This window comes from Carettochelys insculpta, chromosome 20 (assembly GCF_033958435.1).
Source record: "Carettochelys insculpta isolate YL-2023 chromosome 20, ASM3395843v1, whole genome shotgun sequence".
In the NCBI taxonomy this organism is placed as follows: Eukaryota; Metazoa; Chordata; order Testudines; family Carettochelyidae; genus Carettochelys; species Carettochelys insculpta.
The window spans coordinates 8,655,875-8,682,504 of record NC_134156.1 but is presented as its reverse complement, the minus strand read 5'-3'; the positions used below and the strand labels follow the sequence as shown (position 1 = coordinate 8,682,504).

Below are 26,630 nucleotides of genomic sequence, written 5' to 3'. Positions count from 1 at the left end.
AAGAGTGAGGCACACGAAAGTGAAGTGACTTTCACATGGTCATGTAAGGAACCAGTGGCAGAGCTGGGATTATAATGTGAGTTTCTGACTTTCTGTGCTATGCATCTTGTTCTGGATAGCTCTACCTCCTTGAAGTGAATGAGGTGTGCTAAGGACTCCACTAATAATACCATCTGGCTCTTAGATAACATGTCTCATTGGTAGATCTCAAAGCATTTTAGTGTATGCACATAATGAGAATGGAGACAAGTCAGCTAGCTTAGCCTATCTCTGTCACCTGGCTGTTAGCACACACTGGGACAACAGAATGACACTGACTTGGTTTCTGGTAGATGCTGCTGGCTCAGTCTGTCTTCTGGGAAGGTATCAGAAAGACTGTAGCTAGGAGAGAGAGAACAACAACAAAGTTAGAACTCATTCATTTTGCTTTGGGTTGTAATTCTTCTCTCCTTTCCATTCTTCTTACAGGTTTCACACCTGGTGCCAAAGAGCTTTTCAAACAGGAGAACCACTTGGCTCTCTACCGCCTGCCAACTGATGAGATGGTAAAGGAGACAGTGCTGGGAAAACTCTCTTCCATCACCAAGAGGAGACCACCTTTGAGTCACATGATCAGCCTTTTTGTTAAGGACACCACCACCAGTAAGGCTGCCTCTCTTCTCCCAGGTGTAGGTGTCAGATGTAGTGGGGGAGGGAGATGGAGTCTTTTGCGAGTACCAAAAACAACCTAGGAATTGCCACGGTGGTACTGACCAAAGCTCCTTCTAGACTCATGTTCTACATCTGCCTGCAGCCAATACCATCTGCTAAAGAAGCAGCTATAACTTCTTGGTAATGCTATAACCTCTTGGGAGGAATTTCTTCCAGACTCCAGTGTGAGATCAGCTCTTGCTCAAAAGTATGACAGTTGTGAATAACCTTTATAATTTGATTCTAGCTTATGTTCTGTCCAATGTATTCATGATCGTGTGTGTGTGTGTGTGTGTGTGTGTGTGTGTGTGTGTGTGTTCTGGAAAAACAGAATACGAGGAATTTGTCTATGCTCTGACTTTGTTGTTTCACAGAATCAATACTACGCAGAGCTGGAAATCTCTAGTAAACCAAATGTGAGATTAACATCTGTCCAGCACTTAATCTCGTACCATGACCTGGAAGAAGTTGTTATCTGTTCCAGTTAATGCCCCCTTGTCTTTTTAGCAAGGGCTTTGAAGTGTGTTGTTCAGCATTGAATGTAGGGATTCTCAATATAGGGGACCACCTTTAATCTGGCCTCATTCTAACGTCTCCTAATTTTTATTTTTTTTTTCCTAGAAGGCTCCCACTTATGTGTGTGTGTGTGTGTGTGACTGTAACGGTTCTCTCTAGAGTGAATTGTAAGAGGAGTTATAACAGTGAGAGTAATTAAACATTGGAATAAATTACTTATACATGTGGTTGATTGTTAATCACCTATAGTTTTTAAATCGGGGTTGTGTAGATTTGTAAAATTATGCTCTAGGTCAATTAAAAGGATCTTGGTGCAGGAATTACTGAGACTTGTTTTGGTTTAAAAACCGTGGAATGAAACTTTGAATCCATGTACACCATAATGAGACCTCAGTAAGGAAACCAAAGATGGAGTGGCAGTAAACTCTTTACCTTAGCACAGTGTTTCACAAACTGTGTTCTGTGGAACTCTGGTATTCCGCGCAATGAGAATGGGTGTTCTGTGAAAAACTTTCGGTGATTGCAATATGTTTCCTTCTAAATATTAAATAAGAAATTATGTTTATATCAAAAATACTAAGTTATTTGAATAGTATTTAGATTGTAGGTATACTGATATTTACAACAGTCATAATAGTATAGTTGTTCTGCAACTCAGGCCAAAACAGACATGCAAAACCACTCTTCTCATTTAAAAAAAAACTGACAAATGTTGTTTATTTTTGTTTTCGAATAGTTTTCTGTAAAAATAACAAATTTCTAAAACCACAAAATTTAAAAATATTTTTCCATGCATAATTTGTTTTGCATTTTCCTTTTTAATAAAAATGTTTTTTAAGCTTTAAGGAAGGACCGTCCTTTTTTGAACGATATTATCCTTTCTGTTTTTGTACAGAACAGCAACACTAACCACCCTTCTTTCAACTGTTATGTTGATGTTTTGTTTTGGGTTTGTATTTAATTTTTATACTTAATTATAGGGTTGCTCACTGTCCTATCAGAAGGCTATTAGTTGTTCATTAAATGATTTTTTCTCTTGTTATTTTTTGTTCTTTGTAAAATAAGACATCGAAAACACTAATTCTTTTAAAAAAAAAAAAAAAAAAAAAAAAAAAAGGCAGTAAAGTAGCTCTTTAAATACTAATGAAATAACTTATTAGGTGAGCTTTTGTGGGACAGACCCACTTCTTCAGACCATAGCCAGACCAGAACAGACTCAATATTAAATCAACTAAATTCTTAAATCAACTTTTGAGCAGTATGTACAGCAACTTTTCAGTATGAACACTCCACCCCCAGACCAGCACACAGCTGTTCTATCAATATATTTCAATCTCAAAACTGGTCTGTGGCCAAACTGGTTTGGGAATGCAGCCTTAGCGGAAATAGTGCATAGCCCATCTCTAGGTTTTCTTGTCTTGTTTAGTGAAATAGGTCCCTATTAATTGGACTTTTTTTGCCCCAGATCTACACTAACTGGAGGTGAATAAGAATTCACCTGTGCCTGGAGTGAAATGATCTAATGGCTCGTCCTCCCTTGATGTAGTTAAACTCTTAATTTTCCATAGTCATCTTGTGTTTGTACAAGTGCAGGATGCTGGTGTTGCTCTTGAGAGCTTCTTGTTTAGGAAGAGTTGTAACACAAGTCCGTATCCAGTGCAAGTGCTCTGAGTCACTTGAACAGACTCATTACTGTTCAGCTAGCTTTTGTCTCTAGCTCTACAAGAAAACAGCTTGATTGAGTAAAGACCACAGCCTGTCACCAAGAGCACCTCCTCTCCCACCCCTGTTGCCAGATGGGAGTGGGGATTTCACCCAGTTTACTGCTGGGAGCCTAGTCTCAGAGAGGTAGCCCTGTAAGTGTGTATCTTCACAAAACAAAAAAGCGGTCTTGTAGCACATGAAGGACTAACAGTATAATTTATTATGTGATGGCCTTCTGTGGGACAGACACTTCTCCAGATCTGAACAAGTGGGTCTGTCCCACAAAATCTCGTCACATAATAAATTATATTGGTAGGCTTTACAGTGCTACAGGACTGCTTTTTTGTTTTGCGGAGAGCCTAGCGAGGAGTCTCATGCTTTGCAAGTCAGTGTAACTGTGCAGGACACAAATGTAAATAATGAACAGTCATGGTGTTTAATAGCTCTCCTTAGCCATTTGTGAAGGATCGCACTGCTCATTAGCTAATAATTGTGTTGCCAGGTTAGGTTGTTAATTTACCTAGAGTTATAGCCCAGGGGGTTTTTAGTTTCTTGTGCCAGAAGCCATCTGTCTTTGTAGGTTCTTTTTTTTCCTGGTCCCTGGAGTAGTTTGACTAAGACGTAGACAGTGAGCGTTACCTGGATGTTGGCATGTGGCTTAGGTGCAGATTGTAGGGCAAAAGCCTCAGTGACTATGGCCCCTGTTTTAGTAGAATTCCATCTTTGTTATTGACCTTGTAATTTACTAATCCCAGCTGGGGGGAGGTTTAGATTATGATGCCATCAATGGCATTGGAATCAATACCACCCCCGGGCGGATTGGAGTAGGACATGCATTGTGTTGCTGGTGTTAACTTATGCAGAACAACAGTGAGGTGGGCTGCGTGAGGTGATGTTGGTGCTCAACAGCAGCTATGTGAGATGGAAAGCAGGCATCCAGCTGCTGGTGTGTGTGTGTGTGTTCTGTCACCAGCTCCTACTCTGTATAGGAGGCATGGACTTTGTAGGGGTCTGCTGGCATCTCCTGCCCCTTTGTTCACAGCAGAGTCCATCAGGCCATGCATCTAAGATGGGGAGGATTTGAGCTTTTTACAGTGAAAATTCACCCATGCCTCATACAAACTCCCATCTTTCATATTCTACTCTCATTGCAATCAGATATCTTTTATGCTGATAAACTCAGCCTGTTGATAAACTCAGCATGTGGTGTCTATTTTTAGCACAAAGTAGAGAGCTGGTATGTTTTGGAAAATCTTCCAAGTGTTCATGAAGGTCCCCAACTGATTTGTATGAATGAATATTCTTGGGTTTTGACCTCATTGGCTAGCATGAGTGTCTGCGCGCAGCAGCAAGGCCTGCAGGAAGCCTTTGGATTCACATTTTGGAAGTGATTTCTTTTTCTTTAGATCAGCTTTGAAACCATTGGGGGCAGAGTCACAGAGCAGCTGGAGGAGGGAATCAAGTTAACCTTGGCAGTGAATACTGCATGTATGCAATGTTAATGCTTCCATACAAGCTAATGAGAGAGAGGAACTCTGGAGGGAAGGCAGACCCTACAGCCTTGATTTTTGATCTACCTACTATACCCTGGTCTTGTACCAGATAAGTGAAAATGACATGATGATCTGAGACACTTTGGAACACCCAGGCTTAGCAGGATGGGTTATGGGTTGTTGGTCAGTCTTAAAGTATCCTAGAATTAGAACAGATGGAAAGACCTAAAGGATGTAAAGGAATCTTGGTTCCTCCCCGATCAGTGTGAGGGGTTGTTCTCAACAGTATATCTATCTTGAGCTTTTGTGTAGCCTTGTTTTAAATACCCCAAGCAAGGACCATTCATCACCCAAATTCTTCAGTGGAATAGTGCTCACAGTAATAACACCTGGCTCTTATAGCCCGCTTTTCATTAGTAGCTCTCAAAGTGCTTTATAAAGCAGGTCCGTATTGTTATGTGAGGCTCAGGCAAGTGAAATGACTTGCCAGGCCAGTGAGTAGAACCCCAGGTCTTCTGAATCCCAGTCCCAGCCCCTTATTCTCCAATCCATGATGCCTCCAGTCTGATACGCTCTAGTCTAATGGCTTTCACTGTTCAATTATCCCCTGCTATTCAACTAACATTTCTTTTTGCTTAGTTTCATCTCATGATTGCATTACTCCTGGTTATATCCTGATTTGGAGGACTACTGTGTGCAGAAGCCACTTGGTCCTCGCTTCTCTGCAGGAGAAGGAGAATGTCAATGTAAGGAGGGAGGTATTGGAACTGGTCCACAATTTACTACTAGCTCAGTTAACTCCTAGCCAGGCAAATAGCATCCCAGCCTGCATCATCTCATCTTGAGTAGTTCATGTTCAATAGCTGACACTCTTGACATGACCAGTGGGTTGTACTGGGCAGATAAGGACAATCTGTCATATTGTGGGATGTGCAGTAGTTTTGAGCTGTCAAATGGGCCATGGGAATTGAATCCCTTAACTTGCAATGCACAGGTGACACACCTACCTGTTTTTCATCTAGGCACTGAGCAGATGCTTTCTCATGGGACAGCTGACATCATTCTTGAGGCCTGCACGGACTTCTGGGATGGTGCTGATATATACCCCCTCTCTGGCTCTGACAGGTGGGTGGCGTTACCTACTTTGCGTGCAGGATTTGCTGGTTCAAAATAAATTACCAGATAAAATTATGGTTATATTATGGTTCCATGTAACAATATTTTATAAGCCATTTATAAATGAGACAGCTATTATAATCATGTTATAAACTTGAGATATCTGCAGTGGGTTATAAATGCATTGCAAAGGGATTACATGGTTATAAGCAATCTATTGTTCCATTGGACTGTTTAACAATTTAGGAATCATGTATTCAAGCATTTGCTCATCATTTAGAAACCCTTTATAAATGGAACCTTGCTGTAAAATGTGCCCAAGAATTCTAAACATGACAAGTGATGGCGTAAGTAGGATAGACTTTGTCAGCTCTGGGCCGCCCCTTGACTGAGACTCCCTCTTTAAATCTTCCTCTGAAACTCCCCCACTCATGCATCTGACCAACTGGGTCTTTGCCCACGAATGCTTATGCTCCAAAATGTCTGGTAGTCTATAAGGTGCCACAGGACTTCTTGTTGTTATGGAATTTTAAGCTACTCCAGTAACTGCACGTTGACAGTGTGCCGCTATTTGGAATGACACTATGATGGTGGGGGAGTCTTTGTGTAGCTTGCACCATGGAAATCTTATAGTAGTTCAAGGCTAGCTGCACTTCTTAATCCTCCCTTTCTCTATGAGCTTACCCACGCCGGGTCTTAGGCCTTGAGCCTTTTGCCTTCTTGGGTACAATTCTGTGATTCTACAACATCTCATAGAACAACTGTGGTTGCTCTGCAGTTTCAGCTGTGTTTGGCTGTCTGCTGTTTTTCCTTTGGGATCTGTGACCCATGGCAAATAGTATGACCCAAAGCAGTTTTCTCAAATCAATGTATTGTTTAATCTTAACAGTAGGAACACAGTGTAACAAGAGAAATGGGTTTTCAAACAATAAATAGTCTCTTCATATCTACCTGAGCTAACAGCCTGGGTTGTCCTGTTTTACCCCAAATCCCCCTCACCTCTGGAATCTGGGTCACATTTGCCCAGAAGCCTTGTTTCTCCCTTGAGAGGTATGTGTCTTTAAACCCTCATAAGTCCTCTGATTTCTCTGTGTATCTGACAAGGGCTGAGAGCTGTCTGGGGAAATCTGTTTAGTAAATGCAATTGGAAGTCTGCATCCCAGCTGCAGTATTATCTACCCAGTGTTTGCTGATAAGTGCAATCTGGCCTATTGCCCTCTTCCCCCACACAAGTGACAGCCTTGTTGGTGTATTAACCTCACATACTCGTGCATGGAATCTCTGGCAATAACCAAACAGCTACATAACACGGCTAATGCTCATAAATTATCATAGGCGTCTCCAGTTCATCAGAAGTAAGCTATATTAGTCTGCTCACCCACTCTCTCTGTGCACCTCTATCCCTTACACTAAGGAAGAAACAAAAAGCAGTCAAGTAGCACTTTAAAGACTAGCAAAATAGTTTATTAGGTGAGCTTTCGTGGGACAGACCCACTTCTTCAGACCATAGCCAGACCAGAACACACTCAATATTTAAGACACAGAGAACCAAAAACAGTAAGCTAACCTAATAAAGCTCACCTAATAAACTATTTTGCTAGTCTTTAAAGTGCTACTTGACTGCTTTTTGTTTTGATAGTGTATAGACTAGCACGGCTTACTCTCTGTTACTAAGGAAGAAGTGTCAGATGTTCAGGTCTCCCTCTAGTGGCTGTAGCTCAGAATATACAAGCTACAAGCAAGTACCGGAGGGGTAGCCGTGTTAGTCTGGATCTGTAACAGCAACGAAGGGTCCTGTGGCACCTTATAGACTAACAGAAAAGTTTTGAGCATGAGCTTTCGTGAGCACAGACTCACTTCAGCAGCATCTGATGAAGTGAGTCTGTGCTCACGAAAGCTCATGCTCAAAACTTTTCTGTTAGTCTATAAGGTGCCACAGGACCCTTCGAAGCTACAAGCAAAAGACTCTTACACCAGTGTGATTGATGCTAGAAACAAACTTGCAGGGATTAATCTAGGAAACTTGCATTCTTGAGTTCCTCCAATTCTGAGCTCCCAGGGATTATACTGGTGGGAATAGCAGCATGCCTCTGATAGCTTTTGTTATTATCTTGTCTCTTCCATGCAGGAAGAAAGTGTTGGATTTCTACCAGCGAGCATGTCTCTCAGGCTATTGCTCTGCCTTAGCTTACAAACCAATGCACTGTGCCTTGTCCTCCCAGCTCAATGGCAAGTGCATAGAACTAGTGCAGGTCCCTGGACAGAGTGCCATCTTCACATCCTGTGACCTTCCTGGGACTGTACCCATCAAACAGAGCAGCAGGAGGAACAGCTGGAGCTCTGACGGTATGTCTCTCCCCTCCTGTTGTGGGGTGTATTGCTCAGCTAGGTCTGTTTGCTCTCAATCAGTATAGAGCTGTAGCAGCTTTGCTGTCCAAAGCAGTGTTTGGAAATTGAGATCTGAGCGTTCCCTTAAAGGGAAATACTTACTTATGCTGGATTACTTAAGTGGATTTCTTTTGTGTAGTTACCTAAATTTACAGGACAATAGTTACATCTGACACTGGTCTAATTATTAGAACAGGAGTACTGAGTTCTGTTCTGGGCTTTGTCTGTACAGTCCAATGCAAGTTACTAGTGCTGTTTTTCAGGAATCAGGAAGTGACTAGTTTCCTTGGAAAAGCTGCAGCATTAACTCCTCTGTACCTCAGTTCCCCATTCTATAAAATGCAGTAATATGTCTTCACATAGGAGGCATAATTAGCGAGCGTTTCCTTGTACAATTTCTCATGCTACACCAGGATCCCTGAGTACTACACTGAGACCTTGTTAATTACAGCTAGATCTGTTGAAGGAATCCTGTCAGTCAGACTCTAAATCCACAGTAGCTCGTTTCTGAGCCACTGCAGTATCTCTGCAGAGAGAACCTGTTTGATCCAATTACTTGAGATCATTTCCCCTTCATTTTCAGGGCTGTCAACTCCACCAAACTTGCTGTGTTGTTTAAGCACAGTGTGATGTCCTTAAAATGCACATGTGTACATTATGCCACACATGTACTGTGCCTTTCCCATCTCTTTCTTATAACTAATGAACGTCTTTTGTTTTGTTTTCTTCCTTCCCATGCTGTGTGTATTTTTGCACTGTGTTCTTGGCTGCGTGTTTGGGCATCTGGGTCTCTTGTCATCTATCCTTCTGTATGTGTGTCTCCATGTTTCTGCACATATGGGTGCCTGTCTCCATTTGGTCACATCTCATTATCTGTGTTCATCCATGTCCATGCCCTGCATACATGTGTGGATGTTTGTCCCAATGTGATTGCGTGTTGTTTGCACGTGTGAAGAAGGGATTGGGGAAGTGATGGAGAAGGAGGATTGTATCCAGGCGCTGAGTGGCCAGATCTTCATGGGAATGGTCTCCTCTCAATACCAGGCCCGGCTTGACATCGTCCGCCTCATTGATGGGCTGGTCAATGCCTGCATTCGTTTTGTCTATTTTTCCCTGGAAGATGAGCTCAAGAGTAAGGTAGGCTACATCTCTGTGACATCCCTTTCTGAACATGCATAGCCCCTACCTTGACTGGCCAAAGAGTTCACACCAAATACAATCTGAGAATAACCCACTGCCTAGTCAGTCTCAGGAGGCAGCTGTATATATTGGCCCCTGTGTCAGCTTTCTAAAATCTTGTGTCCTTTCCCCCAGGTGTTTGCTGAGAAGATGGGTCTGGAGACAGGCTGGAACTGCCATATATCCTTAACACCAAACGGAGATGTGCCTGGGTCAGAGATTCCTCCCTCCAGCCCCAGCCATGCAGGTTCTTTGCATGATGACCTGAATCAGGGTGAGAGAACTGCCCTCTGGGAAAGGTGATTGTAAGATTCAGGGTCAGGGGCATCCACCTGTAGCTAAGCAGTGTGGTGTACAGTAAGCAAGAGAGGATGCCCTGATTGGGGTTCACTATCCAGCAGTGGAGTTCAGCTGTGATTCGGTGGCTTCTTGCTATGGCTGCCAGTTATGGTATATGACTATTTGGCCCCCACTTAAGGACGAAACCAGGAATCTGGAAAGGATGAACCATTCAGTTGATCCCTTCCTCATCCATATAGAGGTATAAACATAGTGCAACGTGCACTAATAACCCTAGAGAAAATAGACCTCTGTTCTCTCAAAAACCCAATCAGATGCGCCCCAGTGTTGTTTAACCTGTACGTAATTCACTGGAACCAGTCCTAGTTTATGAGAACTGAGAGCCCAAAGCTGACTGTGCCTAACAGGTGGGTGAGTACAGGGTGATCATGGTAATTCTGTCACTCACCTGGCCTTTTAGGGGATCTAACTGCTGAGCTAGGTGTGCACACTTGATTGCGCCTGCAATAGCCTACCATTGAATTAAACATTTAGAACTGCAAATGAATTCTGCAGCCTTGATGTACTGTGTGAGGGTATCAAAACAAAAAAGCAGTCCAGTAGCACTTTAAAGACTAACAAAATAATTTATTAGGTGATGAGCTTTTGTGGGACAGACTCACTTCATCAGACCATAGCCATACCAGAACAGGCTCAATATTTAAGGCACAGAGAACCAAACATAGTTATCAAGGTTGACAAATCAGAAAAATTGTAATCGAGGGTATGTCTACATTGGCCCATCTCCCCCTCCCCCAAAACCCACTGCAGTGAATTTGAGACCAGGTTAACTGACTTGAGCTTTCACCTGCGGGGCTAAAAATAGCAACAAAGATGTTCCTACTTGGCCTGGAGTTCAGGCTTTGAAACCTGGTGTGGGAGGTGGGTCTCAGAGCCAGAGATGGGTGTCTGTACTGCTTATTTTAGTCCCATAGAGCACACCTGAGTCAGTTGACCCAGGCTCTGAAATGCAGTATGGCAGGGTTTTAGGTTTAGTTTAGCCTTTCTTTCAGTTTTAGACTTATCCTGTGGGTCTGTCTCTTGATTGGCAGTTGTTCTTCTTCCTTACTTAAGATGGGATTTCTCCAGTCTCTTGTCCAGAAAACTGAACAGGGAGCAAAGAGCCAGAAGAGCTGTCATGTGTCAAAAGATTAGAGACACCAGGCTCATGCGTCTGCCTCCAAGCAGATTAGTTACCTGGAAATATTTTATTTTAGGAGACAATTTAGTGGGATCTGACTGCAGCTAACCTAGAAAATCAGGGCTTATATTTCCAGGCTTCCACAGTTCCACATGAAGGTGCTGTGTGCTTTGCAAGGGCACATGGCTGGGAACAGTGCAGTGTAGAGAGGATTGTGCTTATTTTTACCTCTGCTCATCGCTCCAGTCTCTCGAGATGATGTGGAGGGCCTTCTGCTGATGGAAGAGGAAGGGCACTTGGATCTCATCAGCTTTCAGCCAACAGACAGCGATATCCCCAGCTTCTTGGAGGACTGCAACAGGGTGAGTGTATCCATCCTTTGAGTGCTTGCTCATGTCCATTCCATGTTAGGTCCATGTGCTCACCACATGCACTGGTACTGGAAGTTCTTCTTCGAGTGTTGTCCCCATGGCTGCTCCACGGTAGGTGTTGGGCTTGCCCAGCACTGCAGCACGGAGACTTTTCCTGAGCCGAGTGGGGCTGCGCATGCGCTAAACCAGTGTGTGTCGTTCGCGTCACTAGGGATAGCGCGCGCAGCTCCCCTCTCACCTCAGTTCCTTCATCACCGCCCTCTGCTGCAGATAGAGTGAGGCTCTCACCTCTCCCCTCAGACCTGTAATTAGAGACTATGTAGCATAGAGTTATTAGTTCATGGTTTTTCTGTCTAGACGGTTCTTCTTCTTGTATACTTAAATTAAAAAAAAAAAAGAGGAAGCAGAAAGAGGGAAATTCCCTCTTCTTGTCAGTTTCAGTTCCTTGCACATGGTTTGCTGACATGACTTGGTTAAAAAAAAAAAGAAAACTGGACGAGAGGCAAAACAAAACTAAAGTAGTTCAGGAAAGAACACAAAAATGCCTCTAACACTTGCCTTTAAAAAAAAAAAAAAAAAGGTCTGAAGTGCCGCGATCCTATGCCCACCTCTGATGGGCACTTTGAATGTGTTCCCTGCCTCGGAGAGGCACACATTCCTCAAGAGTGTTCACTGTGAGAACTTCACTGCCAGAACAAGAAGAAATAAGGAGCTGAGATTAAAAATGCTCCTCTTTGACAAAGCCCCAGAGCTGCTGTCAGACTCACTCTCCGCACATGGAAATGTCCCTTCTATCAGGGCGCTCCTCCTTCTTTATTGGGGACTGAGGCAAAGGCTAAGCTGTCCTCTTTTGGCTCCCTGCCCAGAGTGAGCGCAGGAGACACACCAGGCACTTCGAGCACACAAAGCCCAAGCTCATGTCGACTTGGAAAACGAAAGCCGGTGCTTCAGGGAAGTGGTTCCTGCACCCATGACACTGGCGCTGCCAGAAGCAGCAGCACAATCATTACTGGCACCAGCGGAGCTGGGGAAAGGCTGCTGTGCCAAGAGCACAGCTGGCATGGGGTTAAAATACAGCTGTCTTCGGTGCCAGAGAAACCTGTGGTGCCACTCTCTCTCCCAGCTCCAGGAGAACAGCTTCAAATCCTGCTGCAGCAGCAACAGACAGGGCTGCATGCGTCTGTATTATGGGGGGGAAAAAAAAAGTGGCGGCACAGCCAGTACCGGCACCAGCAGACTGAGAAGAGGCTCTTGTGCAGAGCGTTCAAACGGCACCAGTTGAAGTACAACTGTTACCGGTGCTGGAGGAACCTACGGTGGTGCTCTCTCTCCTGGCGCTGAGAGAACAAACTCAAAACCTGCTGCAGCAGCGTCCCTCCCTGCAGCACGACGGGAAACCGTGGCTAAACAAACCAGAGCTCCCTCAGGGAACCACAGCATTCAGTCCCTGACCCAATCACATGGGGGCACTATGCTGCTTCTCCCAGTCTGCCCTATGACTGCAGGGATACTGTGCGGAGAAAAGAGAAGAAGAAAGAAGTTAAAGGTTTCTCTCTTGTTGGTTTCGACACTAGATACACGTTCCGCTGACGTGACCCATTTAAAAAAAAAAAAAAAAGAAAGCTCTAAGTGCTGCGTGTGAGGGCCTTTCTGCTATCCAACGCGGCCGAGTCACATCTGATTCCCCTAACTTTCTCTGAACAAGAGTACTGTGCGTCACTCCAGATTGCATACCCTACATCGGATGGCCTGGTTTTCTGTCTGGCTCCCGTAGACAGCATGCCACTACTCCCAGCAAGTGACAGAGGTGCTGTTACAGAGCACATGAGAACCAACACACAATATGTACCTCTCCAAGTCTAATTGCTTCTCATCCTGTGCTCTGAAAGAGACATACGACCCACAAAACCCCCTGCATATGAATCTTGACTGTAACTTTGGCGGGACCACCATTCAAAAACCAGTGGCTACATGTTCCCTGGCCATGTTAACAATAAAAATGCTGTTTTTAGTGGCAATAACATGGCTGCTTTGACCAATTCTCCACCATATACAGCCTTCCACAAAGTGGTAGTATGACCGCATCCAGCCTTTCTACCAAAAGTCTGCTTTCACTTCCATATCAACGAACCTATAATCCTACCCACCTCCTGCCCTAAACCGCATGCTTCCAATGTGGAAGCCAAACTGCATGCTTTGGATGTCAGAAGGGCTGTATCCTTCTCCATAGACAGGGCACGATCCTTTAGAAGATTGCAAAGATTGTTTTATGCATTGCACAGAGATCAAAGGGATTGCCTCTGTCATCCCAACCTATATCGTGACTGACGTCTACATGCACAGTACAATGCTGTTCTACTCGAAACAAACCACTCCCAATATTTCCAAAGGCACAGTCTATGAGATCAGTGGCAACATCCATAGCCTTCCAAAAGGAAGTACCTTACAGGATGTGTGTTGTGCAGCCTCTGGCCACGCGCTTATGACACATTATGCAATACATTCTCATGCAGACAAAGATGTGGCAGTAGCTAAGACAGCACTGTCCACAGTAGATGCACCGAATCAAAACCCACTGTCCAAATAAGGGGGTACTGCTCTACAGGACCGTGAAGCACCCGCGGGGGCAGCACTCAGAGAAGAAAGAGAAGTTACTCACCATGTACAGTAACAATGGTTCTTTGAGATGTGTGTCCCCATGAGTGCGCTGCCTCCTGCCCTCCCCCTCTCTACTCAGTGCAGTAGACGTAGTTAGGGTGTCAATGAAGCAACTGAGGAGAGAGCAGGGCTGCGCATGCTGTCCTAGTGGCATGAACGGTGCATGCTGGGTTAGCATATGCGCAGCTCTGCTCAATACTGCTGAGGAAACGTCTCCATGCTACGGTGCTGGTCGAGCCTAACGCCTACCGTGGATCACCCACTGGGGAGCACATCTCAAAGAACCATCGTTACTGCACAAGGTGAGAAACTTCTCTTTTTTCCCTCAGTGATACCTGTAGGGGACCAGCTCTGGCATCCTCTGGGGTAGAGCCTGCGTGGGGTGGCATAAGGGCCGCCCCCTGCTTTTCCCAACCTCAGTTCCTTTGTACCGCCAGTGACTGTGCACTGAATGCTCTTTTCCTCCTGCAAAATTCTTGCCGTCTGCTGTTCATTCAAACCTTCTGTAGTTGTAGGTTTTAGTAGTTTTCCTTCCTCAAGCGTGCAGGTAAAGTTAGTGAGTCCCCTAGAAGGGCTTCTGTACTTCCCTGGGCTTTCAAGAACTGTGACCAGTGGGAGAAGACCATGCTGGTCAGTGATCCTACCAGCTGCCCTCGCTGTGTAGGTGAGGCCCATATTAGTGACGAGTGTCGTATTTGTAAAAGATTCAAGCTGTGCACCAAGAAAGACAGCAGGATATTAGGCTTAAAACCTTGCTGATGGTGTTGGCGCTGACCCCAGCACTGAACTGGTCCTGCTTGGGCTTGGCATGCAGCGCCGCCACTTCAATGCAGAGTGCCTGGCTTGTCCCTCCTGGTGCCTCCCGCCCTGGTGTTAGCAGCACCCAGGTCAGCACCTCTTCTGCGGTCCCTGGCTGTGCAGCTGCGCTCGCTCCTGCAGGGAGTGTCCTGCCAGTGCTTGCCTGTGTTGAGTCACCGCACCGTGCATTGGAGCCTTCGACGCCAGTCTTTGGACACCGTTTCTCCGGCTTGCCGTGCACATCACCCACAGGATTCTGCAAACTGGAGACCCTCTGACTTTGGTACTGGGGGCGTCATAGTGGCTCAGCATTTGTGCAGAGTTGCACTTGTGAGGATTGTCATTGCGAGGGTGGGTACCAGGGTACAGACCCAAGACCTTGCCCTGGTGACAGCGTGCTTCACCTCAGCAGGAAGTTGGATCCTTATGGCTTCCAGGAGGCATTCAGTGAACTAGCCCATAGACTGCAAGATGATAAAGCCTTACTGGTGAAGGAGGGCTCGGTGGTTTGCCACCTGGAGGTGAAGGCTCACAGATGAATAAATCTTCCTCCCAAAAAGGTCTGGTTTCTCTGACTCTTTATTTAGGAGTAGCCCCTGGATGACCCTGTCTCTCCCGCTCATTGACAGTGGACACCTTCAAACAGTTGGGGCCAGGGTGGGTGTACAGATGCTTGTACCCCCTGGCAGGCACATTAATATTGCTGCTCTGCATGCTTAGCTATTGGCAGGAGCGATGATGGAATTTGCCACTGAGCCATGGTAATTTTTGCCAGACCTTCATGCACAGGTATTCATGCAATATGGAATGGACATGAACAAGCACTTGAAGACAGTTACCTCTTTGGTAGCTGGTGTTCTTCAGGATGTTGCTTATGTCCATTCCGTGAGCCGCCCTGCTTCCCCACTGTTGGAGTTCTGGCAAAATGGATCTGGGAGTTGCGGGAGGCTGATGGCTCTCCTTATACCATGCCACGTGGGTGCTGGTGCCAGAGCCAGCCTCTGTGGATAGCACTGAAGGCAAAACCAACTTCTTTTTCACACAGCGCACAGTGAGCCTGTGGAACTCCTTGCCAGAGGGGGCTGTGAGGGCTAGGGCTATAACAGGGTTTAAGAAAGAGCTAGATAAATGTGTGGAGGTTAGGTCCATTAATGTCCAGAATGGGTAGGAATGGTGTCAGAGGCTGGAGGTGGACGGCAGGAGAGAGATTGTTACCTGTTCGGTTCACTCCCTCTGGGGCAGCTGGTATTGGCCACTGTCGACAGACAGGATATTGGGCTAGGTGGACCCAGCATGACTGTTCTTACGTAACTTCCAGCACCAGTGCATCAAACAAATGCTCATACTGGGCCAGCCCCTACCCCTTGTGAGCAACCCTCGTACGAAGTGGTCCCTTTTGCCCAGGAAGACCAGTTCCAGCAGCAGGGTTAGCTTGACATCCACTCTTGTTTCTGTTGGTTGTCCTAAGCTGGTGTTCTGGGTTGCACTGAAGGATTTGTTCTCTTAACGCAGTGGCTGAACTAGAGTACTAGCTAGGTAGTCAAACACTGCAGGGGGCAAATAGTGGATCATCGGAGAGAGCAAGGGCCATTTGGTATGTGAATTGCAAGGTAACGCTGCAGGAGGAGCCGCCTTTTACTTTTGTTTAAGAGAGCCAATTTCTCTCTACAGTGGACCCTGCAGTCGGAGGGACCTCTCACCACACAGATTTGAGTGCAAGAATGGGGGAGGAGTAATAATCACGGCCTTGATATTAATTTACAATTTTTCTCCTGCCTCCTAATCTCCTTCTTCCTCCCTTACAGGCCAAACTTCCACGAGGGATCCACCAGGTGAGACCTCACCTGCAGAACATTGACAATGTGCCTTTGCTGGTGCCCCTCTTTACTGATTGCACCTCAGAGAGTAAGTGGCTGCTGAGCTGTGCCAGTCCCATGCATCAGCTGCCCAACACCTTCTCCAGATACTTGTTATGGGTCATAAGAGGATGGAGGGTGGGCAGATCCTGCAGAAAACTGGGAAGGGAATGATAGATGGATGAGCCTGCATAGCAGTCCTATGTGCTGGTGGCCACAGCCTGTTCCATATTGAAGTCAATGGGACGTTCAATATTGAGTTGCTGTGGTGAGAAGCTCTTAGCTTTAATAGGTGTTCCAGAAGTGAGCATCTACAGCATTGCTGCTCATTACTGAAAAATCAGTGTTAGCATCTTACAGAGGAGTTTGTTTGCTCTCTCCCTGGCTTACCTGACTCAGAAGTTATTTCCAATGGTGGCAGATGCTACAGTGGAGTTCCTGACTGCCAGTAGCTTTCCGTATGATTAGTTTATACCCCTTCCCCTCTAAGTGCCCTAGTTCCCTCATCTGCACAATGGGGATACTGCTCCTTGAGGAGAGTGACTCAGTCTTGCATGAAAGTCGCCTTTTAAGCGGAAAATTCTTATTTTTAATTCTCTCTCAGACATTTTTTAACGGGGCCTTTGTGCTGTGCAGCCAAGTCCATGTTAATTGCAAATTCAAAGAACAGTGTCTCTAGTAGGAGAGGCTACAATTCTAAAGGCTCTGAATCAGCTTTGTATCAAAATGTCTCCTCTTCCCTCCACAGGCAAGTGCATAGGTACCAGGAGAGCAGTTGTTTCTTTCCAAGGGTTATAGGCGGAGTGCGGTTGGATTGCATCCCCATGTCCTTAAGTGGCTAGAAAGCTTAGAGAGGTGGGAGGATTTTTGGCTTTCCTTTTCTGGAGGCCAGATCATAGAGCTTCCTGGTGTGGGAAGAAGAGGGGTTTGTATGAACAGTTAAAATAAGTTCTATTCTTGCTGTGGGCTTAGAATTCATTGGGGAGTTCCTAGTAAATGTGAAGGGCAATATCTTTTAACCTCAGATTGTATATTTTAAAGGTCAAAAAGCTAATGGTCTTAGCCCCTCTGGACCTCTGTTCCAAAGAGGAGTCTTGAGGCCTGTTGATTGGTTGACCTTTAACAGGTTTAACTGCTTGTCTCCATACATAAAAATTGGGGAGAGGAGATTTAAACTGCTGCTGTGCCAGTTTTAGTACATGCTGCAGTAAGGTGTTTAAGTCTCTCTTTGTCTTTCTCTTTCAGCCATGTGTGAGATGATTAAGATCATGCAGGAGTATGGAGAGGTGACCTGCTGTCTGGGGAGTTCGGCCAACCTGCGGAACAGCTGCCTTTTCCTGCAGAGTGATATCAGGTGGGAAAGTTGGGTCTGGACTCCTCCAGCTCGATGGTTGTTGGCAGTGAAGAGCTGGGTGTGTGTCTGTGAGAAAAAAGCAACTCCCACAGCTCACAGTTGCATATTCCATTAGCACTGGCCTGGACTTTCTTCCATGAGGGGTTTTTGAAACCTCCTGTCTTTGGTTGGGGTGATTGCTCACGTCTTTTTGGAACAATACTAATTAATTTAATAGCGTAGCTTAATTTGTGGGACTAAATTATTTGGAAGGGGAGTTGGACTCCCATTTTTAAAAGTGTGTGTGTGTACAAACTTCCACAATTGTGCAGTTGGGCAATGTAAGTTTTTACTTTTGCACGTGTGTTACAAAACTCTGGGATAAGGGCTTTTTCATGTAAATGCTGTAATCATAGTTGCCTGTGTGTTTAGCTGGGTGTCAACATATAAATATTCTGTCTAAAGAGAGGCCAGGTTTCTGTGTGTTCTAGAGGATATGCACATGTTAAAGTGTTTGTTAGAGATCAAAGGGAACCATTTTAAAAAGAGCCTAATGGTCTTAGGAGCATCCTGGTTTAAAAACTACAAGGACAGGATAAAATCGACTGCAACAGTCTTTGAAAATTAGTCATGTGCTTCGTTTTTACACCAATTTTCTTGTCACACCAGTTCCTTTTGTGCAAATGCAAGGATGTCTCCAAGATAAACCTACAACATTTTATCTAGTCCTTTGTTTCTGTTAACTTGTTAAACCCATGGGAGAGGAGTAACAGCTGTAATGTATCAGTATGACTAGTTGTCCGCTTGACCCAGGTCATGCTGGACGTTTGTAGTACCAAAAGTCATTTCAAGGAGTGCATTGTGCATCACTTGTGTGTTTGGCAGCCCTTCGCAGTACCAGTCAGTAGATTGGCATTAATTCTGTTGAATGAAAGATTGACCAAAGATTCCCAGAGGGGAAGGCTGCTCCAGTGTGTGGATTACTGCATTTGTCGTGGGCTGATCTGCCTCTCATCAGAGTGAGTCAGATCAATTGTAATCAGCGAGGTGACCAGTGATCTTGGGTCATCCCAAGAAAAAACATCAAGTATCCTGATTTTCAGAAAGTGCTGGGCACCCAACTCTGTAGATTGGGCCCCTACAATTGAGACATCCAAAGTCCTTAAGGTTCCACTTCTGAAAACCTTGGGGTTAATTGAAAGCTGATCGGACTTCTGTTCCTGACTCCATTAGACACTTTAGAAACTCCGTCAGCCAGCCATTGGTGATGTAGCTACAACTCATAGCATGTGACTGTTCGTGCTGTGTACTCAATCTAGTTTTTAATCCCCATGTGGTGGTGTCTTTGTCTGTGCAGCATAGCGCTGGATCCCCTCTATCCATCCCGCTGCTCCTGGGAGACTTTCGGCTACACCACGAGCACTAACATGGCCCAAGTCTCAGAGGACCTTACACCCCTGCAGCTCTCAGGCCAGCTCAACAGCTTGCCATGTTCCTTGTCCTTCCGCCAGGAAGAGAGCATCAGCATTATCCGTCTAATCGAGCAGGTGAGTCAGCTACGTTCCCCCTTTGGTTCACTGAAGGTCTGTCAGGCCACGCAAAAATTACAGCCTGACTGTAAAGGTCTCCAGTCCTAGTAATCCTGCCTGCCATGAAGAGCACAGCAAGTCTCATGTGGCCTCTTACTTGGCTTCTTTAGCCCCTTTGTATACGGTGTCCGTAGCACTCCCTGCTGAGACCCAGATGCCCTTTGCTTGGTCAGCATTGAGGAGACACTGTTCTACCTGGCTTCTCCCTTCCCAGCGTAGCACGTGGGACATGGGAGAGCCGGGCAGTCAGTACGAGACTGTCACAGCACATTGTCTTGGGTCTAGGGTGAGACTGTGAAGTGAGGTCTTTTGATGGGTGTGAAAGCTCTGCTACTCAAGGACGCAGTGGCACTGTGGGAAGAAGGAGGGCGGCAGCAGCATCCTGACTTAAAATGGGTCCGCTCTTCAGGCGGAAAAGCCCTTCCTGCAAAGTTAGCATTATAGCTGGAAAGGTCAAGAGGTTTGCAGAGGTTCCCCACCTCCATCCTCACCATCCTCTGCAGCTGGGCTGGGGACCCTCTTGCTTGCCCAACTCCTCTGCCTTCCACTCCCACCCTCCCCACATAACCCCAAGCCTCTGCTTCTACCAGCCAACCTATTTCCTGGGAGATTGTCACTGCATGGTGAGTGTAAGCTCCCCTTGGGCTCCTTGCCGCAGTGATTGCCATGCAGGGGCTTGTGCTTCCTTGCAGGCCAGGCATGCAACCTACGGGATCCGCAAGTGTTTCCTCTTTTTGCTGCAGTGCCAGCTGACTCTGGTGGTCATTCAGGTGAGCCTTGCAGTGCTTCGGGGAGGAAGGCTGGGGGTATGTGAGTGGGTAGCCCACTGGGATGGGTCAGCTTTGGAAGGGTGGCATCTGGCATTCACCAGGGTTTATACATCTCTTACAGTGTGTGTATCCAGTATGCTTGTTTCAATTACACACACTGCTGACTGAACATAATCTTATGAATGAGCACACATTGAGGGCCGTTACTGTGCAAGCCATGGTAGGACTTTGTGGTTGCCTCCTGGCTTAGACTGTCCTTCTGCTGTAGGTAAGGTTTTAACTAACCTCCATCACTTCTTGCCCTCTCTGTGTAGCCTGGGGCCTTGCATAGGCACTGCTGTTCCCGGGGAAGTCAGTCTCCAGCCTCTGCCACCGTGCAGTCCAGAGCAGCAGGCCAGGCTTTCCAGCACATTCCACAAACAATCCTCAGCTTCCCTAGCATCCCGCCTGTCCCTTTGCTTACCAGTTGGGCTGTGGGAGAAGCAGGTGTGGACGTAGTTGCTCTCCCAGTCCTGTTGCTGATCTTGCCTTTCCCTGGCGGGTGTTCTTTGTTCAGTTCCTCTCCTGCCTGGTGCAGCTGCCACCCATTCTGAGCACCACGGACATCCTGTGGCTCTCCTGTTTCTGTTACCCGCTGCTAAGGTGAGTGAGTCGAGGGCATCTCCCGGGATGTGTTTCCCTTTGCTGGGGCTTTGCCCTGTGGGGCTATCATCTTGCAGTGCTAATACCTGTCAGGGGTACTGCGAGAGTTAACTAATGTCCGTGACGGCCTGTGAGCTCCTTGGCTGAAAGGGTCTTTAGATATGTTGAGTGGTTTTGAATGCTTGTCTCTGGCTTGGCTTCATTAGCACTGTCCTTCCTTATGGAGCCCTTGTTAGGGGTTTCCTTGGATGTTCACCTCAACCTGGTATCATATACGAACATTGCAAATGGCCTTGTCTATTCCAGGATTCCCACAGTCATAGTGACGACGTGTTGGCTCATGTGGGGAGCAGGGATGCACCTTTCCTGGAGCTGAAGGAGCTGTCTTTGGGGAGAGCTGGGGGAGCTGTAAGGTTCTGGAGAGCTGGCTTGGTGCTATGCTGGAAGGTTTAGCATCACAGTGTCATTGGGACATGAGGTCACACGTTGATATGATGCGTGAGGTCAGGAGATCACGATGCAGCTGTCTGGTGTTGAGCTGCAAGTTTGCAGGGACAATGCTGCAGTGCCAGGGATGGAGTGGATGATCTGAGGGGCACTTCATTCATTTCTGACTTTGGTCACCCTTTAAATATGCCCCTTCTCTCCTGCTCTGCTTGGTACCGCAAGGGGAGGGGGGATGATTCTCCTTTCTTCTCTTGTTCCTGTGAGCTTGGAAGCGAGAGGGTGTGTGTGTTCTTTATTCCTCCAAGTTCCCCTCCTCGTTGGTAGAGGGCAGGGGGATTTTGCCTCTTTCTGCCTCCGTACAGCTTCCCTGGTGGCTGGCAAGGTTGGAGCTGCACAATCTGTGGAGAGCCCTCCTGATCAGGTAGAACCAGGGGGGGCTGCATCTTAAGATGCGCCCATGACCATGTGTCCCAGTCAGTCACCTGGAGGTTAGTTTAACCCTTGTCATTTGAACCTTCCACTTCCTGAATGTCTTCAGGTCTAGGGTTAAGGAAATAGAAGTATATTGTCAGAGCACTTTGAGTTTAGCAAACCAAGCGATGCTGTGGACATGGGGAACTGGCTGAGACTTTCTGTGCTGGAGGCAGTGAGATTTGCTCCTTCTTCAGTTCAAGTGCTGGGCCTGCGGGGTTGGATGATCCTGTGTGTGGTCGGGGACACCATCAGAACTAACCTTTCTCTGTTTCCTCAGTGTCTCTCTTCTGGGCAAGCCCCCCCACAGCTCCATCATGTCCATGGCAACTGGGAAAAATTTAACCTCCATTCCTAAGAAGGTAGGAAGTGTGTTGGATGGGAGCAGCCTGCGCTACCCAGCCAAGCTCAGACGTTGTCGAGGACTGGGGAGCAGTCTCGGGGGCTCTTTGCTGAGGACGTGCTTTCCTGCTGTCCTCTTTGCAAGTTCTGTCCCACTGACTGGGCTCACGTCTTTGCCGACCTTTGGTGGAGGCAGGGAAGCCATGTCAGCCAGTCTCTCTTTTGGGGATGCCAATGGCTTGGCTGGGTCCTGGCAGTGCAGCCCCTTGCTGCTGTCATTGATGTGGGGCCAAGGTGACCCTTGTTGCTGCTCCAGCTGGTGAGTCTATTGTAGTGTCCCAGGAGCAGGGGAGATAGTAGAAAGCTGGAAGGAAAGGCTGAAGTGGAGTAAATGCCTCTGATTCCCGGCCAGTCTCCTGAGTGACTGGCTTGTGCTGCTCCCTGTTTGTAGACTCAGCATTACTTCCTGCTCTGCTTCCTGCTGAAATTCAGCCTGACCATCTGCTCCTGCCTCGTCTGCTTTGGGTTCACCCTGCATGAGTCCTGCAAAGGGATGAACGCCACCAGCCTCAACCTCACCGCTTGCTCCTCCATCATGGTGTACAGGTGAGGAACAGACCCTGCCACACAGTACACTCCTCACCCTGCTGTCCCCCACCCTCCTCCAGCTCCTTGCATTCCCAGTGCTCCATCGTGATTTTTCTCTGGGCTGCTTCCCCTTTTTCTCATGAGCCCACTTTACTGGAGCAGCCTCCCAGGTAGTGTACATTAAGCCCCCTTCCTCCAAATAGCTCTCAAACCTCCCTAGCTTCTGGCTGTAGCGATCAGGTGCTGTTGTGTGTCACTATCACTGGAGCCTAGTCTGTAACACTTTTGGGGCAGGCCCAGCTGGCATGTTTTACCTGCTGTGTGGCCTGCTGTATATTGAGGCTCTAGAAATCCTACTGGTGCCATGTGATCGTAGGCTTCCTGCTTCTGATTCCTAGACCTCCCACTCACTACAGTGGGAGGAGACTGGATTTCCAGCCCCCTGTGCTCCTCATGTCCTACAGTGGAAAGGGGCTGTCTCTCTCCTCCAGGGCTTCAGCCTGAATTGTTTAGCATCCCCCTATCTTTGAGTTGTGTCCAAAGCCATGACTCAGTGACCACTTTAATTTCCCAGTGATGCTGATGGTGCTCCTGACTGGTTTGGAAAGTTTTCCAATGCTCTCCTCTTAGCACAGAAGCTGACAGCTGGTCTGATTGTTTTGCACACTGGTAAGTCCCTGTTTCTAGTTGATTTGGGTCTCTGTACTATGGGGACTATATGATTCCTTGGCTTCTATTGCCAGTGGTGGGGTAAGCAAGTCACAGGAAGTAATTCTGCTCCGCTCTGCGTGGAAGAGGCCTCAGTAGGATATTTTGGTTAGTTCTGGGAAAGATGTGGACAAATTAGAGAAAGTCCAGAAGAGCAACAAAAATGATTGTAGGTCTGTAAAACATGACCTCTCAGGGAAGATTGGAAAAAATGAGATTTGTTAATCTGGAGAGGAGGGACGTGGTAATAGTTTTCATGTACATAAAAGGTAGTTACATTAGGAGGGAGAAAATGTATTCTTGTTGACCTCAGAGGCTCTAGAAGAGGGCTGGAGAACCTGTTTCAAGTCAGGGCCCACTGACCAGTAGACAGATCAGTTGGAGGCCACACAAGTGAGAAGCAAAAATTAAAACAAAAACCTGATTGATGTAGTCTCCGACAGTTTGGGGCCAGCACTGTGGGGTCTGGGCGTTAGGGAGAGTGCAGGGCAGGCTGGGGGTGGGTGATCTGGCTGGAGTGGGGTGCAGGAGAGGAGCAGGCTGAGGGTGGGGTGGGGTGTAGGAAAAGGATAAGGCTCTGGGTGAGAGGGGGTGCAGGAGCAGGTTAGGAGTGTGGGCCTAGGTGGGTGGAAAGATGCAGGAGGGTTTGGTTTTTGGGGTCTGGAATGGAGGGTGAGGGGGCAGGAGCAGAGTGCCGGTGGGGAGTCTTGGTTGGAGGGGAGCTCTGGAGAGGGGCATGAAGAGATTGTGTGTGGGGTCTAGGAGGAATGGGCAGGAGCAGGGTAGTGGGTGGGGAGTCTGGGTAGGGGTGAGGAGTGTGGAGGAGAGGGGCAGGAGCAGGATGGGGGTGGGGAGTTGTGGGAGGGAGAGCGCAGGGAGTGAGAGTGGGGGGTCTGGATGGGAGGGGATGCAGGAGTAGTTGAGGGGTGCAGGGTCTGGGTGATAGGGTGCACTTAACTATGCTCCTCCTCCCTCTTGCTCCCAGGCACTGCCTCCACTGCACTGAGTGGCTGGAATTCTGGCCAATCAGAACAGCAGAAGGAAGCCTTTGGGCAGTTCTGCCCAGCTCGTTGTCGCTCCCTGTCCCTTCTCCTGGCTGGGAGAACAGCAGAGTGTGGCAGTGGAGCCAGGAGCTGCTCTCCCTGCCCCCAGCCCTTGGCAGAGCTCGTGGTCAGGATCCAGACCCCTCCCTGCCTGATCCAGCCCGTGAGGCTCAGGGCTTCAAACCCTCGACCCCACCACAGGCCAGATTCTGTGTGAGGAAACCCTGAGCCTTGGGGTCTGGATCCAGTCTGTGGTTTGGGGGTTTCCCCACCCCTACTCCAGAAGCAAAGGGCTTAAATTACAGCCAGGGAGGTTTGGGCTGGAGGTTAGGAGAAACGTCCTGTGAGGGTGGTAAAGCCCTGGACCAATTTGCTTAGGGAGGCTGCAGCGTCTCCATCATTTGAGGTTTTAAGATCAGTTTCGACGAGACAAACCCCTGCCAGAGATGTTCTGGTTATTGCATAGCCCTGCCTTGCATACAGGGGACTGGCAGATGATGTCTGGAGGTCCCTTCCGGGTCTGCGCTTCTACGATTCTGTGATTCACTTTCAGCTTCTCCATTACCCCTTCCCCCAAAGCTCCTGACAGGAGACTGTTTGTTGTTCTCTGTTAGAACCGGGGCGACACAGCTGAGTGCTAAGTTAGCACCCTGCCAGCCGCCTTTGAACTGAACGAAATAGCACAAGTGGCCTCTGCTCTCCTGGATACAACTGGCTGCAGCATGCAGTGCTGCATCTCGAGCCAACCATTCTGGCTGCTCAATGGAGAATGGAGCATTGCATGCTGGGATCGGTAGTATCTCTGGTCCACACATCTGTGTTAGGAGAAAGTTCCACCGCACAGGATGCCTGTTCTTTGGTTGCGCCTGGTTAAAGCATGAGACGTTATTGGTACTGTTAATCCACACAGTCGGGATAAGGAAAGAATGCAATGTAATTGCTGAATCTGGAGATCTCTGGGCCCTGGAGCAAGCCACCAAGTTCTGTGTCAGGCGATTGTCTGTCAGGCTGTGGCTGGCCTTTGAAGAAGGTGTGGGGTTAAATTCGGGAGCTCCACCGCATCTTGCCTCTCGCATTTCTTTTGCTCAGCTTTTCAATGCTGGCCTCTTAGCTGTCGGGGACCACTCTGGTTCCTGCACCTTCGCAGTGCAGCGTCAACCTGTGGTTCGAGCCCAGATAGCTGGAAGAACTTGCCTCTCAGCCTGACTTTGACACTGCTGCACTGAGGAAACATAGGCAGGTCTGTGCCTCAGTTTTATCACCAGCAAAACATGAGTAACTCTTGCTGCTTCGCACCGAGCTGAGGCTGTCTGGGAAGCAACTCCTGATCCCTGCTTGGAGGGCAGGGTGCAGGGGCGTCAGACTAATATAGCTTCAGTTGAGGCAAGAGGCTCCTGGGGGCAAAGGCCTTCTCCCTGTTCCTCTGCGGTGGTAACTAAAATCACACCCATTTCTCTCCTCAGTGTTTATATCCATCACCCACGTCCATCGCACCAAACCGCTGTGGAAGAAAAGCCCCTTCACTAACAGGTGGTGGGCCCTAACTGTGCTCATTGTGTGAGTATCATCAGGTGCTGAACAGCATGGGGAGGGAGAGGGGCTGCCATTATGGAGTGCGGAGATGAGCAGAGCCTGCCTTTGGCTCAGTAAGGGCCTGCCAGCTCCAGACACTTACCCCAACACTGTCTGTACAAAGACCCCTATGAGATTGCTAAGCACTTTGGGAAACATTTTTAGCAGTATCGCAGAGGTAGCCATGTTAGTCTGTATCGTCGAGGACAACAAGACCACCTGTGGCACCTTACAGACTAATATCTATTCTATCATCTATCTTAAAATTATTGGTTTATAAGGTGCCACAGGACTGCTTGTTATATTTAGCAGTGGGGATCCAGGACACTGGGGCAGGTCCTAGTTTGAGCCTGTCAGCAGAAGGGCCCAGGCCTTGTGTAATGTTGCAGGAAGAGAAATATTTGGGCCTGAGCTCTACATCGCTGGTCCCAAGAGGTGTGTGGGCATGTCTAAACCTTGCTGTCTCCATAGGTTGCTGGGTCAGGTGATGCAGACGGCTCTGGATCTGAAGCTGTGGACAAACTTAGATTCTCCGTTAACCTTTAACGACGTTCACATCTCGTTGGTCTCATGGCTCCTGGGTTTCCACTCCCTCATCCTCGTGGTGATTGTTAACGAGATCGTCAAACTCCACGAGATCCGGTAAGGAATGGCAGGAAGAGGAGAGTCAGGCAGCCTGGTCAGCCCCAGCTCCTGGCTGGTTCTTTGGGCTGAGATGACAAGACAGACGCAGGATGGAGAATAACATGACGTATACGTAATGTCATTACATAAGCAGCATGCTACAGGCACCGAGTGCGTTGCTGCAGTATCCGCAGCTGGCTGGCTGCAGAGTGCCGGCTGCCTGGGCTCTGGACGTTTTGGTGTCCCCATTCT

General features: G+C 47.5%; 1 protein-coding gene and 1 long non-coding RNA gene across 3 annotated transcripts in view; one reads left to right on the top strand and one right to left on the bottom strand.

The window, feature by feature from the left end:
• Window positions 1–26,630, top strand: part of TMEM94 (transmembrane protein 94) — a 118,492-nt gene that overhangs the window by 63,454 nt on the left and 28,408 nt on the right. For both annotated transcript variants that reach the window (XM_075014849.1, XM_075014850.1), the window contains exons 16-31: window positions 469–642; window positions 5,426–5,528; window positions 7,648–7,865; window positions 8,863–9,044; window positions 9,222–9,360; window positions 10,813–10,928; window positions 16,199–16,298; window positions 17,495–17,603; window positions 18,940–19,129; window positions 19,864–19,941; window positions 20,498–20,583; window positions 21,782–21,863; window positions 22,295–22,449; window positions 23,006–23,100; window positions 25,646–25,739; window positions 26,226–26,396. In XM_075014849.1, coding sequence (XP_074870950.1) covers window positions 469–642; window positions 5,426–5,528; window positions 7,648–7,865; window positions 8,863–9,044; window positions 9,222–9,360; window positions 10,813–10,928; window positions 16,199–16,298; window positions 17,495–17,603; window positions 18,940–19,129; window positions 19,864–19,941; window positions 20,498–20,583; window positions 21,782–21,863; window positions 22,295–22,449; window positions 23,006–23,100; window positions 25,646–25,739; window positions 26,226–26,396 — 2,092 coding nt within the window. The remainder of the gene's footprint in view (window positions 1–468; window positions 643–5,425; window positions 5,529–7,647; window positions 7,866–8,862; window positions 9,045–9,221; window positions 9,361–10,812; window positions 10,929–16,198; window positions 16,299–17,494; window positions 17,604–18,939; window positions 19,130–19,863; window positions 19,942–20,497; window positions 20,584–21,781; window positions 21,864–22,294; window positions 22,450–23,005; window positions 23,101–25,645; window positions 25,740–26,225; window positions 26,397–26,630) is intronic.
• LOC142023671 (uncharacterized) lies at window positions 324–10,952 on the bottom strand. Its single transcript, XR_012648279.1, has 3 exons — window positions 10,795–10,952; window positions 5,411–5,563; window positions 324–381 (listed from the first exon to the last, which is right to left on the bottom strand). It is a non-coding gene; the product is annotated as an uncharacterized LOC142023671 (long non-coding RNA).